The sequence below is a fragment of the Oncorhynchus mykiss genome, chromosome 18 (assembly GCF_013265735.2).
Source record: "Oncorhynchus mykiss isolate Arlee chromosome 18, USDA_OmykA_1.1, whole genome shotgun sequence".
Taxonomy (NCBI): Eukaryota; Metazoa; Chordata; class Actinopteri; order Salmoniformes; family Salmonidae; genus Oncorhynchus; species Oncorhynchus mykiss.
Window position 1 is genome coordinate 8,593,042 of NC_048582.1, and position 16,292 is coordinate 8,609,333.

The 16,292-nt window shown below is 45.1% G+C and overlaps 1 protein-coding gene across 1 annotated transcript in view; it reads right to left on the minus strand.

The window, feature by feature from the left end:
• Positions 1-16,292, minus strand: part of LOC110528847 (DNA annealing helicase and endonuclease ZRANB3-like) — a 101,880-nt gene that overhangs the window by 70,081 nt on the left and 15,507 nt on the right. Inside the window, exons 6-8 of the mRNA XM_036951658.1 lie at positions 10,956-11,187; positions 10,161-10,246; positions 9,674-9,845 (exon numbers count right to left, since the gene is read on the minus strand). Coding sequence (XP_036807553.1) covers positions 9,674-9,845; positions 10,161-10,246; positions 10,956-11,187 — 490 coding nt within the window. The remainder of the gene's footprint in view (positions 1-9,673; positions 9,846-10,160; positions 10,247-10,955; positions 11,188-16,292) is intronic.

Genomic DNA, 16,292 nt, shown 5'->3' on the forward strand with positions numbered 1-16,292 from the left:
TGTAGGAAGGCAGTATGAATGAGTATTTAGGGGAGTTAGGGGTATTACTGTAGAAAGGCAGTAGGAATGAGTATTTAGGAGAGTTAGGGGTATTACTGTAGAAAGGCAGTAGGAATGAGTATTTAGGGGAGTTAGGGGTATTACTGTAGAAAGGCAGTAGGAATGAGTATTTAGGGGAGTTAGCGGTATTACTGTAGAAAGGCAGTACGAAGGAGTATTTAGGGGAGTTAGGGGTATTACTGTAGAAAGGCAGTAGGAATTAGTATTTAGGGGAGTTAGGGGTATTACTGTAGAAAGGCAGTAGGAAGGAGTATTTAGGGGAGTTAGGGGTATTGCTGTAGAAAGGCAGTAGGAATGAGTATTTAGGGGAGTTAGGGGTATTACTGTAAAAAGGCAGTACAGAGGAGTATTTAGGAGAGTTAGGGGTATTACTGTAAAAAGGCAGTACAGAGGAGTATTTAGGAGAGTTAGGGGTATTACTGTAGAAAGGCAGTACAGAGGAGTATTTAGGGGAGTTAGGGGTATTACTGTAAAAAGGCAGTACAGAGGAGTATTTAGGAGAGTTAGGGGTATTACTGTAGAAAGGCAGTACAGAGGAGTATTTAGGAGAGTTAGGGGTATTACTGTAGAAAGGCAGTAGGAAGGAGTATTTAGGGGAGTTAGGGGTATTACTGTAGAAAGGCAGTACAGAGGAGTATTTAGGAGAGTTAGGGGTATTACTGTAGAAAGGCAGTAGGAATGAGTATTTAGGGGAGTTAGGGGTATTACTGTAGAAAGGCAGTAGGAAGGAGTATTTAGGGGAGTTAGGGGTATTACTGTAGAAAGGCAGTACGAAGGAGTATTTAGGGGAGTTAGGGGTATTACTGTAGAAAGGCAGTAGGAAGGAGTATTTAGGGGAGTTAGGGGTATTACTGTAGAAAGGCAGTACAGAGGAGTATTAAGGGGAGTTAGGGGTATTACTGTAGAAAGGCAGTAGGAAGGAGTATTTAGGGGAGTTAGGGGTATTACTGTAGAAAGGCAGTACAGAGGAGTATTAAGGGGAGTTAGGGGTATTACTGTAGAAAGGCAGTACAGAGGAGTATTTAGGGGAGTTAGGGGTATTACTGTAGGAAGGCAGTAGGAAGGAGTATTTAGGGGAGTTAGGGGTATTACTGTAGGAAGGCAGTAGGAAGGAGTATTTAGGGGAGTTAGGGGTATTACTGTAGAAAGGCAGTAGGAAGGAGTATTTAGGGGAGTTAGGGGTATTACTGTAGAAAGGCAGTACAGAGGAGTATTTAGGGGAGTTAGGGGTTTTACTGTAGAAAGGCAGTAGGAATGAGTATTTAGGGGAGTTAGGGGTATTACTGTAGGAAGGCAGTACGAATGAGTATTTAGGGGAGTTAGGGGTATTACTGTAGAAAGGCAGTAGGAATGAGTATTTAGGGGAGTTAGGGGTATTACTGTAGAAAGGCAGTACGAAGGAGTATTTAGGGGAGTTAGGGGTATTACTGTAGAAAGGCAGTAGGAATGAGTATTTAGGGGAGTTAGGGGTATTACTGTAGAAAGGCAGTAGGAAGGAGTATTTAGGGGAGTTAGGGGTATTACTGTAGAAAGGCAGTACGAAGGAGTATTTAGGGGAGTTAGGGGTATTACTGTAAAAAGGCAGTACAGAGGAGTATTTAGGAGAGTTAGGGGTATTACTGTAGAAAGGCAGTACGAAGGAGTATTTAGGGGAGTTAGGGGTATTACTGTAGAAAGGCAGTAGGAATGAGTATTTAGGGGAGTTAGGGGTATTACTGTAGAAAGGCAGTACGAAGGAGTATTTAGGGGAGTTAGGGGTATTACTGTAGAAAGGCAGTACGAAGGAGTATTTAGGGGAGTTAGGGGTATTACTGTAGAAAGGCAGTAGGAAGGAGTATTTAAGGGAGTTAGGGGTATTACTGTAGAAAGGCAGTAGGAAGGAGTATTTAGGGGAGTTAGGGGTATTACTGTAGAAAGGCAGTACGGAGGAGTATTTAGGGGAGTTAGGGGTATTACTGTAGAAAGGCAGTACAGAGGAGTATTTAGGGGAGTTAGGGGTATTACTGTAGAAAGGCAGTAGGAAGGAGTATTTAGGGGAGTTAGGGGTATTACTGTAGAAAGGCAGTAGGAAGGAGTATTTAGGGGAGTTAGGGGTATTACTGTAGAAAGGCAGTAGGAAGGAGTATTTAGGGGAGTTAGGGGTATTACTGTAGAAAGGCAGTACAGAGGAGTATTTAGGGGAGTTAGGGGTATTACTGTAGAAAGGCAGTAGGAAGGAGTATTTAGGGGAGTTAGGGGTATTACTGTAGAAAGGCAGTACAGAGGAGTATTTAGGGGAGTTAGGGGTATTACTGTAGAAAGGCAGTAGGAAGGAGTATTTAGGGGAGTTAGGGGTATTACTGTAGGAAGGCAGTAGGAAGGAGTATTTAGGGGAGTTAGGGGTATTACTGTAGGAAGGCAGTAGGAAGGAGTATTTAGGGGAGTTAGGGGTATTACTGTAGAAAGGCAGTACAGAGGAGTATTTAGGGGAGTTAGGGGTATTACTGTAGAAAGGCAGTAGGAAGGAGTATTTAGGGGAGTTAGGGGTATTACTGTAGAAAGGCAGTAGGAAGGAGTATTTAGGGGAGTTAGGGGTATTACTGTAGAAAGGCAGTACAGAGGAGTATTTAGGGGAGTTAGGGGTATTACTGTAGAAAGGCAGTAGGAAGGAGTATTTAGGGGAGTTAGGGGTATTACTGTAGAAAGGCAGTACAGAGGAGTATTTAGGGGAGTTAGGGGTATTACTGTAGAAAGGCAGTACAGAGGAGTATTTAGGGGAGTTAGGGGTATTACTGTAGGAAGGCAGTAGGAAGGAGTATTAAGGGGAGTTAGGGGTATTACTGTAGGAAGGCAGTAGGAAGGAGTATTTAGGGGAGTTAGGGGTATTACTGTAGAAAGGCAGTACAGAGGAGTATTTAGGGGAGTTAGGGGTATTACTGTAGAAAGGCAGTAGGAAGGAGTATTTAGGGGAGTTAGGGGTATTACTGTAAGAAGGCAGTAGGAAGGATGATTTAGGGGAGTTAGGGGTATTACTGTAGAAAGGCAGTAGGAAGGAGTATTTAGGGGAGTTAGGGGTATTACTGTAGAAAGGCAGTAGGAAGGAGTATTTAGGGGAGTTAGGGGTATTACTGTAGGAAGGCAGTAGGAAGGAGTATTTAGGGGAGTTAGGGGTATTACTGTAGAAAGGCAGTACAGAGGAGTATTTAGGGGAGTTAGGGGTATTACTGTAGAAAGGCAGTACGAAGGATTATTTAGGGGAGTTAGGGGTATTACTGTAGGAAGGCAGTAGGAAGGAGTATTTAGGGGAGTTAGGGGTATTACTGTAGAAAGGCAGTAGGAAGGAGTATTTAGGGGAGTTAGGGGTATTACTGTAGAAAGGCAGTACGAAGGAGTATTTAGGAGAGTTAGGGGTATTACTGTAGGAAGGCAGTACGAATGAGTATTTAGGGGAGTTAGGGGTATTACTGTAGAAAGGCAGTACGAAGGAGTATTTAGGGGAGTTAGGGGTATTACTGTAGAAAGGCAGTAGGAAGGAGTATTTAGGGGAGTTAGGGGTATTACTGTAGAAAGGCAGTAGGAAGGAGTATTTAGGGGAGTTAGGGGTATTACTGTAGAAAGGCAGTAGGAAGGAGTATTTAGGGGAGTTAGGGGTATTACTGTAGAAAGGCAGTAGGAAGGAGTATTTAGGGGAGTTAGGGGTATTACTATAGAAAGGCAGTAGGAAGGAGTATTTAGGGGAGTTAGGGGTATTACTGTAGAAAGGCAGTAGGAAGGAGTATTTAGGGGAGTTAGGGGTATTACTGTAGAAAGGCAGTACGAAGGAGTATTTAGGGGAGTTAGGGGTATTACTGTAGAAAGGCAGTAGGAAGGAGTATTTAGGGGAGTTAGGGGTATTACTGTAGAAAGGCAGTACGAAGGAGTATTTAGGGGAGTTAGGGGTATTACTGTAGAAAGGCAGTAGGAAGGAGTATTTAGGGGAGTTAGGGGTATTACTGTAGAAAGGCAGTACGAAGGAGTATTTAGGGGAGTTAGGGGTATTACTGTAGAAAGGTAGTAGGAAGGAGTATTTAGGGGAGTTAGGGGTATTACTGTAGAAAGGCAGTAGGAAGGAGTATTTAGGGGAGTTAGGGGTATTACTGTAGAAAGGCAGTAGGAAGGAGTATTTAGGGGAGTTAGGGGTATTACTGTAGAAAGGCAGTAGGAAGGAGTATTTAGGCGAGTTAGGGGTATTACTGTAGAAAGGCAGTAGGAAGGAGTATTTAGGGGAGTTAGGGGTATTACTGTAGAAAGGCAGTAGGAAGGAGTATTTAGGGGAGTTAGGGGTATTACTGTAGAAAGGCAGTACAGAGGAGTATTTAGGAGAGTTAGGGGTATTACTGTAGAAAGGCAGTACGAAGGAGTATTTAGGGGAGTTAGGGGTATTACTGTAGAAAGGCAGTAGGAAGGAGTATTTAGGGGAGTTAGGGGTATTACTGTAGAAAGGCAGTAGGAAGGAGTATTTAGGGGAGTTAGGGGTATTACTGTAGAAAGGCAGTACGAAGGAGTATTTAGGGGAGTTAGGGGTATTACTGTAGAAAGGTAGTAGGAAGGAGTATTTAGGGGAGTTAGGGGTATTACTGTAGAAAGGCAGTAGGAAGGAGTATTTAGGGGAGTTAGGGGTATTACTGTAGAAAGGCAGTAGGAAGGAGTATTTAGGGGAGTTAGGGGTATTACTGTAGAAAGGCAGTAGGAAGGAGTATTTAGGCGAGTTAGGGGTATTACTGTAGAAAGGCAGTAGGAAGGAGTATTTAGGGGAGTTAGGGGTATTACTGTAGAAAGGCAGTAGGAAGGAGTATTTAGGGGAGTTAGGGGTATTACTGTAGAAAGGCAGTACAGAGGAGTATTTAGGAGAGTTAGGGGTATTACTGTAGAAAGGCAGTACGAAGGAGTATTTAGGGGAGTTAGGGGTATTACTGTAGAAAGGCAGTAGGAAGGAGTATTTAGGGGAGTTAGGGGTATTACTGTAGAAAGGCAGTAGGAAGGAGTATTTAGGGGAGTTAGGGGTATTACTGTAGAAAGGCAGTACGAAGGAGTATTTAGGGGAGTTAGGGGTATTACTGTAGAAAGGCAGTAGGAAGGAGTATTTAGGGGAGTTAGGGGTATTACTGTAGAAAGGCAGTAGGAAGGAGTATTTAGGGGAGTTAGGGGTATTACTGTAGAAAGGCAGTGTGAAGGAGTATTTAGGGGAGTTAGGGGTATTACTGTAGATCCGAGGCGAAACCCATTTCAAGTATTTTTTTAAATGTATTTTTTCACCTTTATTTAAATGTCATCGATGAGGCTGTAACGTAACAACATGTGGAAAAAGTCATGGGGTCTGAATACTTTCTGAATGCACCATACATGCATAAATTAATTATTTCATTCACACTGGCTGCATACATACAGTCCTTAAAATTAGCCAGCCAGTGGAGAGCGTAGGCTGAGGAGTGTGTGTGTGTGTGTGTGTGTGTGTGTGTGTGTGTGTGTGTGTGTGTGTGTGTGTGTGTGTTGACAGCATGTGATTTGAGTGCAGCAGCAGGTGAGGTCTCTTTGTACTGCGAGAGAGAGAGAGAGAGAGAGACAGAGGGAGAGACAGAGAAAGAGAGAGAGAGACAGAGAAAGAGAGTGAATCAGAGAGAGAGAGAGAGATCACACAGAGAGAGATCCCAGAGAAAGAGAGAGATCACAGAGAGAGAGAGAGAGAGAGATCATAGAGAGAGAGATCCCAGAGAGAGAGAGATCATAGAGAGAGAGATCCCAGAGAGAGAGAGAGAGAGAGAGAGAGAGAGAGAGAGAGAGAGAGAGAGAGAGAGACAGAGAAAGAGAGACAGAGAAAGAGAGTGAATCAGAGAGAGAGAGAGAGATCACACAGAGAGAGATCCCAGAGAAAGAGAGAGATCACAGAGAGAGAGAGAGAGAGAGATCATAGAGAGAGAGATCCCAGAGAGAGAGAGATCATAGAGAGAGAGATCCCAGAGAGAGAGAGAGAGAGAGAGAGAGAGAGAGAGAGAGAGAGAGAGAGAGAGAGAGAGAGAGAGAGATCATAGAGAGAGAGAAAAGAGGGAATGTGTGAGCCATGCATTCCTCTGGCTGACAGAGGTAACAGAGGATGAGTTCTACCTCATTACTTCAGCCTTATACAGAGAGGAGAGGAGCATAGCGGAGCGCACAGAGTTTAGAGCTCACAGAGTAACGTTTACACACTAGAGAGCTCACACAGAGGCTAGCGGAGAGTGAAGCTTACAGAGTAGCTTACACACTAGAGAGCTCACACAGAGGCTAGCGGAGAGTGAAGCTTACAGAGTAGTTTACACACTACTAGAGAGCTCACAGAGGCTAATTAAGAGATTATGGAGTTCACACTGAGTTTATAGAGCACACAGAGTTTATAGCTCACAGGGTAGATAGCTATAGAGCTTACAGGGTAGAGAGCTATAGAGCTTACAGGGTAGAGAGCTCACAGAGTTTACACACTAGACTAGAGAGCTAGTTCAGAGATTATGGAGTTCACACTTAGTTTATACAGCTCAGAGTATAGAGTTTACAGGATATAGAGATCACAGAGTTTACACACTAGACTAGAGAGCTAGTTCAGAGATTATGGAGTTCACACTTAGTTTATACAGCTCAGAGTATAGAGCTCACAGGATATAGAGATCACAAGAGTTTAGAGCTCACGAGATATAGAGCTCACAGGGTACAGAGGTATATGGGATGGGGCCACAGTGTCTCCTGACCCCTCCTGTCTCAGCCCCCAGTATTTATGCTGCAGTAGTTTGTGTCGGGAGGCTAGGGTCAGTCTGTTATATCTGGAGTACTTCTCCTGTCTTATCCGGTGTCCTGTGTGAATTTAAGTATGCTCTCTCTAATTCTCTCTCTTTCGGAGGACCTGAGCCCTAGGACCATGCCTCAGGACTACCTGGCCTGATGACTCCTTGCTGTCCCCAGTCCACCTGGCCGTGCTGCTGCTCCAGTTTCAACTGTTCTTCCTGCGGCTATGGAACCCTGACCTGTTCACCGGACGTGCTACCTGTCCCAGACCTGCTGTTTTCAACTCTCTAGAGACAGCAGGAGCGGTAGAGATACTCTTAATGATCGGCTATGAAAAGCCAACTGACATTTACTCCTGAGGTGCTGACTTGTTGCACCCTCAACAACTACTGTGATTATTATTATTTGACCCTGCTGGTCATCTATAAACCTTTGAACATCTTGGCCATGTTCTGTTATAATCTCCACCCGGCACAGCCAGAAGAGGACTGGCCACCCCTCATAGCCTGGTTCCTCTCTAGGTTTCTTCCTAAGTTTTGGCCTTTCTATGGAGTTTTTCCTAGCCACCGTGCTTCTACACCTGCATTGCTTGCTGTTTGGGGTTTAGGCTGGGTTTCTGTACAGCACTTTGAGATATCAGCTGATGTAAGAAGGGCTTTATAAATCAATTTGATTTGAGGTATAGAGCTCACAGGGTAGAGAGCTCACAGGGTAGAGAGGTATAAAGCTCACAGGGTAGAGAGCTCACAGGGTAGAGCGGTATAGAGCTCACAGGGTAGAGCGGTATAGAGCTCACAGGGTAGAGAGCTCACAGGGTAGAGCGGTATAGAGCTCACAGGGTAGAGAGGTATAGAGCTCACAGGGTAGAGAGCTCACAGGGTAGAGAGGTATAGAGCTCACAGGGTAGAGAGCTCACAGGGTAGAGAGGTATAGAGTTCACAGGGTAGAGAGCTCACAGGGTAGAGAGGTATAGAGCTCACAGGGTAGAGAGCTCACAGGGTAGAGAGGTATAGAGTTCACAGGGTAGAGAGCTCACAGGGTAGAGAGGTAGAGAGCTCACAGGGAAGAGAGGTATAGAGCTCACAGGGTAGAGAGCTCACAGGGTATAGAGCTCACAGGGTAGAGAGGTATAGAGCTCACAGGGTAGAGCGGTATAGAGCTCACAGGGTAGAGAGCTCACAGGGTAGAGCAGTATAGAGCTCACAGGGTAGAGCAGTATAGAGCTCACAGGGTAGAGAGCTCACAGGGTAGAGCGGTATAGAGCTCACAGGGTAGAGAGGTATAGAGCTCACAGGGTAGAGAGCTCACAGGGTAGAGAGGTATAGAGCTCACAGGGTAGAGAGCTCACAGGGTAGAGGGGTATAGAGTTCACAGGGTAGAGAGCTCACAGAGTAGAGAGGTATAGAGCTCACAGGGTAGAGAGCTCACAGGGTAGAGGGGTATAGAGTTCACAGGGTAGAGAGCTCACAGAGTAGAGAGGTAGAGAGCTCACAGGGTAGAGAGCTCACAGGGTATAGAGCTCACAGGGTAGAGAGGTATAGAGCTCACAGGGTAGAGCGGTATAGAGCTCACAGGGTAGAGAGCTCACAGGGTAGAGCGGTATAGAGCTCACAGGGTAGAGAGCTCACAGGGTAGAGAGGTATAGAGCTCACAGGGTAGAGAGGTATAGAGCTCACAGGGTAGAGAGCTCACAGGGTAGAGCGGTATAGAGCTCACAGGGTAGAGAGCTCACAGGGTAGAGCGGTATAGAGCTCACAGGGTATAGAGCTCACAGGGTAGAGCGGTATAGAGCTCACAGGGTAGAGAGCTCACAGGGTAGAGCGGTATAGAGCTCACAGGGTAGAGAGGTATAGAGCTCACAGGGTAGAGAGCTCACAGGGTAGAGAGGTATAGAGCTCACAGGGTAGAGAGCTCACAGGGTAGAGAGGTATAGAGTTCACAGGGTAGAGAGCTCACAGGGTAGAGAGGTATAGAGCTCACAGGGTAGAGAGCTCACAGGGTAGAGAGGTATAGAGTTCACAGGGTAGAGAGCTCACAGGGTAGAGAGGTAGAGAGCTCACAGGGTAGAGAGGTATAGAGCTCACAGGGTAGAGAGCTCACAGGGTATAGAGCTCACAGGGTAGAGAGGTATAGAGCTCACAGGGTAGAGCGGTATAGAGCTCACAGGGTAGAGAGCTCACAGGGTAGAGCAGTATAGAGCTCACAGGGTAGAGCGGTATAGAGCTCACAGGGTAGAGAGCTCACAGGGTAGAGCGGTATAGAGCTCACAGGGTAGAGAGGTATAGAGCTCACAGGGTAGAGAGCTCACAGGGTAGAGAGGTATAGAGCTCACAGGGTAGAGAGCTCACAGGGTAGAGGGGTATAGAGTTCACAGGGTAGAGAGCTCACAGGGTAGAGAGCTGAGTATACTGTCCACAGGGCTCATCGTGGATAAAAGAGCCCACAAAATACAGATATGATGGAAATAAAGTTCAATGAAATAGAAATTAACTGGCTAATGTTTGAATATGCATTCAGTTTTATAGAACAGACAGCGAGTGCTGATCAGTATGAAAGGCTACTTTACTTATGAATGGAAAAGGGCAAGACTGAAATAAAAACCATATGGCAATGGGAGATAAAATGATAACTAGTGTAAATTGGATACTATTGCCGAGCAACAGGATGGGAGAGCAAGAGAGGGAGGGTGGGGGAGTGTGAGAGAGAGAGATATGATAATGAGGGGATATTTTCAGAATATTTAGCACCCCGTCTCCCTTCTGCCTAGAGGGGTCCGTCCGTCCAGCCGTTTGTCAGCGTGTATGTGTGTTTCGATCTGTCTGCCCGTCTGTCTGTCCGTTACCTTGGCAGCGTCTTTGGGCAGGTCGAAGGGGATGCGCTGGCGTATTTTGGGGGGTAGCTGGGGGAGGACTTGGACCTTCAGCCTCCGGATCATGATCTCACTGAGACGCTGGTGGAGCTCCTCAAGATGAGAGGCACCACGACAGTCCCACTGTCTCCTGTTACCAAACAACCTGGGAGAGACAGACAATAACAGTCCCACTGTCTCCTGTTACCAAACAACCTGAGAGGGACAGACACCAGGGTTTGGGTCAGTGTGTCTGTCTGCTGCAGTGTCATTATGCGACTGCCCAGTATGTACACACTGCTGTTTGTCATTTTGGGAGGAAAGTGGGAGATGTAGCATTTTCACAATGCCAATGGTCATTATTACTGTGTGTGTGTGTTTGTATGTGTGTGTGTGTGTGTGTTTGTATGTGTGTGTTTGCATGTGTGTGTGTGTGTGTGTGTTTGTATGTGTGTGTGTGTGTGTGTGTGTAGGGCGTTACCTGTAGTGGGCGTTACAGTATTGTTTGGCGTAGTCACTCCACGTTCCAAACATCCTAGGATAGAGAGCCTCTATCTGCATAAAGAGCTGTGGAAACATAATAAATGTAATGTGTGTGTGTGGTGTGTGTGAGTGAGAGAGGTGTGTGTGAGTGTGTGTGTGAGAGGTGTGTGTGTGTGTGTGTGTGTGTGTGTGTGTGTGTGAGAGAGAGAGGTGTGTGTGGCAGATGTGTTCTGCCCCCTCCATTCTAACCATCATCACTCTTCAAGGCACTAAACGGAACATTTCTACCATGATGATAATAATGGACAATTATTCAAATAGGAGCTTTTCAGGCAGCAGCCATGTGAATAACTACAGCCACTGTGAATGTCCTCATCAAAGCACTGTAGCAGCACAGTGGAGCCAAGAATACTCTGCTGTTACACGGGGAAATGGAAGGTTTGGTGTCGTGAACAATAGTAACGTGTGGGTGGAAGGGAGGGAGGGATGCTGGTTCTCTGGCACGGGCTCTGTGGTTGGTGTGTGTGTGTGTGTCATTTTAAAGTTATAAATACTACAGAAAGAACAGAGCTGCAATGGTTTCTAGAGCCTTTAAATCCCAGACCATCTGTACTCAACCAGCCCTTCATGCTTCCTCTAGGTACAGACAGGTTCAATGCAGATGGTCTGTGAAGTACTGAAGGAATGATAGGATCCCAGCGGGCCAAGCTGGTTCAAATGTCAGAATAGGACAGAAATGTGTGATCGGGGGATGGCGTGTGTTCGGACGTTCGGACCTTCGGGGGTACCGTACCTCCTCTGGCCGTCCCAGGGCCGGGGTGCCCGTCAGTAGGATGGCCCGCTTGGCGTTCTGGATGAGTGGTACCAGTATCTTAGACCTGGCTGCGTTCCTGGACTTGAGGTAGTGGGATTCATCCACCACCACCACATTAAACCTCTGTCTGGTCAGAGCCTCCACCAGGGGGCGTGCGTCTGTGGTGAGCAGCCCATAACCCAACACTGTTACCTTACTGCTACTGATCCCCCTATATAACACACAGAGGGTTATAGTGTGTTATAATGGGTTATAGTGTGTTATAATGGGTCTGTGGTGACCAGCCCATAACCCAACACTGTTTCCTTACTGCCTCTGTAGAGTGGACAGAGACACACCGATTATCAATAATCTCTAACAGTGAAAACATTGACTGCTGCTGTACTGATACTGTCAACTTGAACTAAATTGATTGAGAAAATAGACGTCATTTAGCAGGAATGAAAATATCAATTTGCACATTTACAATTTTAAACTGCAGGTTAACATTTATTGTCATGAGACTTGTCCAGGAGGCAGAACTGAAAGATCTCCCTTAGATAGACCAGCTGCAAAGTCAACATGTACTATGTTGTAAAAATCAGGAAAACAAAAATGAGCTTTTTGGTCTTAATTGAAGGTTATAGTTAGACATTAGGGTTAACAGTGTGGTTAGGGTTAGACATTGGGGTTAGCATTGTGGTTAGGGTTAGACATTAGGGTTAGCAGTGTGGTTAGGGTTAGACATTAGGGTTAACAGTGTGGTTAGGGTTAGCATTGTGGTTAGGGTTAGACATTAGGGTTAACAGTGTGGTTAGGGTTAGCATTGTGGTTAGGGTTAGACATTAGGGTTAGCAGTGTGGTTAGAGTTAGACATAGGGGTTAACAGTGTGGTTAAGGTTAGGGTTAGACATTAGGGTTTGCAGTGTGGTTAAGGTTAGACATTAGGGTTAGCAGTGTGGTTAGGGTTAGACATAGGGGTTAACAGTGTGGTTAAGGTTAGGGTTAGACATTAGGGTTTGCAGTGTGGTTAAGGTTAGACATTAGGGTTAGCAGTGTGGTTAGGGTTAGACATAGGGGTTAACAGTGTGGTTAAGGTTAGGGTTAGACATTAGGGTTTGCAGTGTGGTTAAGGTTAGGGATAGACATTAGGGTTAGCAGTGTGATTAAGGTTAGGGTTAGACATTAGGGTTAGCAGTGTGGTTAGGGTTAGACATAGGGGTTAACAGTGTGGTTAAGGTTAGGGTTAGACATAGGGGTTAACAGTGTGGTTAAGGTTAGGGATAGACATTAGGGTTAGCAGTGTGGTTAAGGTTAGGGTTAGACATTAGGGTTAGCAGTGTGGTTAAGGTTAGGGATAGACATTAGGGTTAGCAGTGTGGTTAAGGTTAGGGATAGACATTAGGGTTAGCAGGGTGGTTAAGGTTAGGGTTAGACATTAGGGTTAGAAGTGTGGTTAAGGTTAGGGTTAGATATTAGGGTTAGCAGTGTGGTTAAGGTTAGGGTTAGACATTAGGGTTAGCAGTGTGGTTAAGGTTAGGGTTAGACATAGGGGTTAACAGTGTGGTTAGGGTTAGACATTAGGGTTAGCAGTGTGGTTAAGGTTAGGGTTAGCAGTGTGGTTAAGGTTAGGGTTAGACATTAGGGTTAGCAGTGTGGTTAAGGTTAGGGTTAGACATTAGGGTTAGCAGTGTGGTTAAGGTTAGGGTTAGACATTAGTGTTAGCAGTGTGGTTAGGGTTAGACATTAGGGTTAGCAGTGTGGTTAAGGTTAGGGTTAGACATTAGTGTTAGCAGTGTGGTTAGGGTTAGACATTAGGGTTAGCAGTGTGGTTAGGGTTAGACATAGGGGTTAACAGTGTAGTTAAGGTTAGGGTTAGACATTAGGGTTAGCATTGTGGTTAGGGTTAGACATTAGGGTTAGCAGTGTGGTTAGGGTTAGACATTAGGGTTAGCAGTGTGGTTAGGGTTAGACATTAGGGTTTGCAGTGTGGTTAAGGTTAGGGTTAGACATTAGGGTTAGCAGTGTGGTTAGGGTTAGACATAGGGGTTAACAGTGTGGTTAAGGTTAGGGTTAGACATTAGGGTTTGCAGTGTGGTTAAGGTTAGGGATAGACATTAGGGTTAGCAGTGTGGTTAAGGTTAGGGTTAGACATTAGGGTTAGCAGTGTGGTTAGGGTTAGACATAGGGGTTAACAGTGTGGTTAAGGTTAGGGTTAGACATTAGGGTTAGCAGTGTGGTTAAGGTTAGGGTTAGACATAGGGGTTAACAGTGTGGTTAAGGTTAGGGATAGACATTAGGGTTAGCAGTGTGGTTAAGGTTAGGGTTAGACATTAGGGTTAGCAGTGTGGTTAAGGTTAGGGTTAGACATTAGGGTTAGCAGTGTGGTTAAGGTTAGGGTTAGACATTAGGGTTAGCAGTGTGGTTAAGGTAAGGGTTAGACATAGGGGTTAACAGTGTGGTTAAGGTTAGGGTCAGACATTAGGGTTAGCAGTGTGGTTAAGGTTAGGGATAGACATTAGGGTTAGCAGTGTGGTTAAGGTTAGGGATAGACATTAGGGTTAGCAGTGTGGTTAAGGTTAGGGTTAGACATTAGGGTTAGCAGTGTGGTTAAGGTTAGGGTTAGCAGTGTGGTTAAGGTTAGGGTTAGACATTAGGGTTAGCAGTGTGGTTAAGGTTAGGGTTAGACATAGGGGTTAACAGTGTGGCTAAGGTTAGGGTTAGACATTAGGGTTAGCAGTGTGGTTAAGGTTAGGGTTAGCAGTGTGGTTAAGGTTAGGGTTAGACATTAGGGTTAGCAGTGTGGTTAAGGTTAGGGTTAGACATTAGGGTTAGCAGTGTGGTTAAGGTTAGACATTAGGGTTAGCAGTGTGGTTAAGGTTAGGGTTAGACATTAGTGTTAACAGTGTGGTTAGGGTTAGGGTTAGACATTAGGGTTAGCAGTGTGGTTAAGGTTAGGGTTAGACATTAGGGTTAGCAGTGTGGTTAAGGTTAGACATTAGGGTTAGCAGTGTGGTTAAGGTTAGGGTTAGACATTAGTGTTAACAGTGTGGTTAGGGTTAGGGTTAGACATTAGGGTTAGCAGTGTGGTTAAGGTTAGGGTTAGACATTAGGGTTAGCAGTGTGGTTAAGGTTAGACATTAGGGTTAGAAGTGTGGTTAAGGTTAGGGTTAGACATTAGGGTTAGCAGTGTGGTTAAGGTTAGGGTTAGACATTAGGGTTAGCAGTGAGGTTAGGGTTAGGGTTAGACATTAGGGTTAGCAGTGTGGTTAGGGTTAGACATTGGGGTTAGCAGTGTGGTTAAGGTTAGTGTTAGACATTGGGGTTAGCAGTGTGGTTAAGGTTAGACATTAGGGTTAGCAGTGTGGTTAAGGTTAGACATTAGGGTTAGCAGTGTGGTTAAGGTTAGTGTTAGACATTGGGGTTAGCAGTGTGGTTAGGGTTAGACATTAGGGTTAGCAGTGTGGTTAAGGTTAGACATTGGGGTTAGCAGTGTGGTTAAGGTTAGGGTTAGACATTAGGGTTTGCAGTGTGGTTAAGGTTAGGGATAGACATTAGGGTTAGCAGTGTGGTTAAGGTTAGGGTTAGACATTAGGGTTAGCAGTGTGGTTAAGGTTAGGGTTAGCAGTGTGGTTAAGGTTAGGGTTAGACATTAGGGTTAGCAGTGTGGTTAAGGTTAAGGTTAGACATTGGGGTAAGCAGTGTGGTTAAGGTTAGACATTAGGGTTAGCAGTGTGGTTAAGGTTAGGGTTAGACATTAGTGTTAGCAGTGTGGTTAGGGTTAGACATTAGGGTTAGCAGTGTGGTTAGGGTTAGACATAGGGGTTAACAGTGTGGTTAAGGTTAGGGTTAGACATTAGGGTTAGCATTGTGGTTAGGGTTAGACATTAGGGTTAGCAGTGTGGTTAGGGTTAGACATTAGGGTTAGCAGTGTGGTTAGGGTTAGACATTAGGGTTTGCAGTGTGGTTAAGGTTAGGGTTAGACATTAGGGTTAGCAGTGTGGTTAAGGTTAGACATTAGGGTTAGCAGTGTGGTTAAGGTTAGGGTTAGACATTAGTGTTAACAGTGTGGTTAGGGTTAGACATTAGGGTTAGCAGTGTGGTTAAGGTTAGGGTTAGACATTAGGGTTAGCAGTGAGGTTAGGGTTAAGATTAGACATTAGGGTTAGCAGTGTGGTTAAGGTTAGACATTAGGGTTAGCAGTGTGGTTAAGGTTAGGGTTAGACATTAGGGTTAGCAGTGTGGTTAAGGTTAGGGTTAGACATTAGGGTTAGCAGTGAGGTTAGGGTTAGGGTTAGACATTAGGGTTAGCAGTGTGGTTAGGGTTAGACATTGGGGTTAGCAGTGTGGTTAAGGTTAGTGTTAGACATTGGGGTTAGCAGTGTGGTTAGGGTTAGACATTAGGGTTAGCAGTGTGGTTAAGGTTAGACATTAGGGTTAGCAGTGTGGTTAAGGTTAGACATTAGGGTTAGCAGTGTGGTTAAGGTTAGTGTTAGACATTGGGGTTAGCAGTGTGGTTAGGGTTAGACATTAGGGTTAGCAGTGTGGTTAAGGTTAGACATTGGGGTTAGCAGTGTGGTTAAGGTTAGGCTTAGACATTAGGGTTTGCTGTGTGGTTAAGGTTAGGGATAGACATTAGGGTTAGCAGTGTGGTTAAGGTTAGGGTTAGACATTAGGGTTAGCAGTGTGGTTAAGGTTAGGGTTAGCAGTGTGGTTAAGGTTAGGGTTAGACATTAGGGTTAGCAGTGTGGTTAAGGTTAGGGTTAGACATTAGGGTTAGCAGTGTGGTTAAGGTTAAGGTTAGACATTGGGGTAAGCAGTGTGGTTAAGGTTAGACATTAGGGTTAGCAGTGTGGTTAAGGTTAGGGTTAGACATTAGTGTTAGCAGTGTGGTTAGGGTTAGCAGTGTGGTTAGGGTTAGACATAGGGGTTAACAGTGTGGTTAAGGTTAGGGTTAGACATTAGGGTTAGCATTGTGGTTAGGGTTAGACATTAGGGTTAGCAGTGTGGTTAGGGTTAGACATTAGGGTTAGCAGTGTGGTTAGGGTTAGACATTAGGGTTTGCAGTGTAGTTAAGGTTAGGGTTAGACATTAGGGTTAGCAGTGTGGTTAGGGTTAGACATTAGGGTTAGCAGTGTGGTTAGGGTTAGACATAGGGGTTAACAGTGTGGTTAAGGTTAGGGTTAGACATTAGGGTTTGCAGTGTGGTTAAGGTTAGGGATAGACATTAGGGTTAGCAGTGTGGTTAAGGTTAGGGTTAGACATTAGGGTTAGCAGTGTGGTTAGGGTTAGACATAGGGGTTAACAGTGTGGTTAGGGTTAGACATTAGGGTTAGC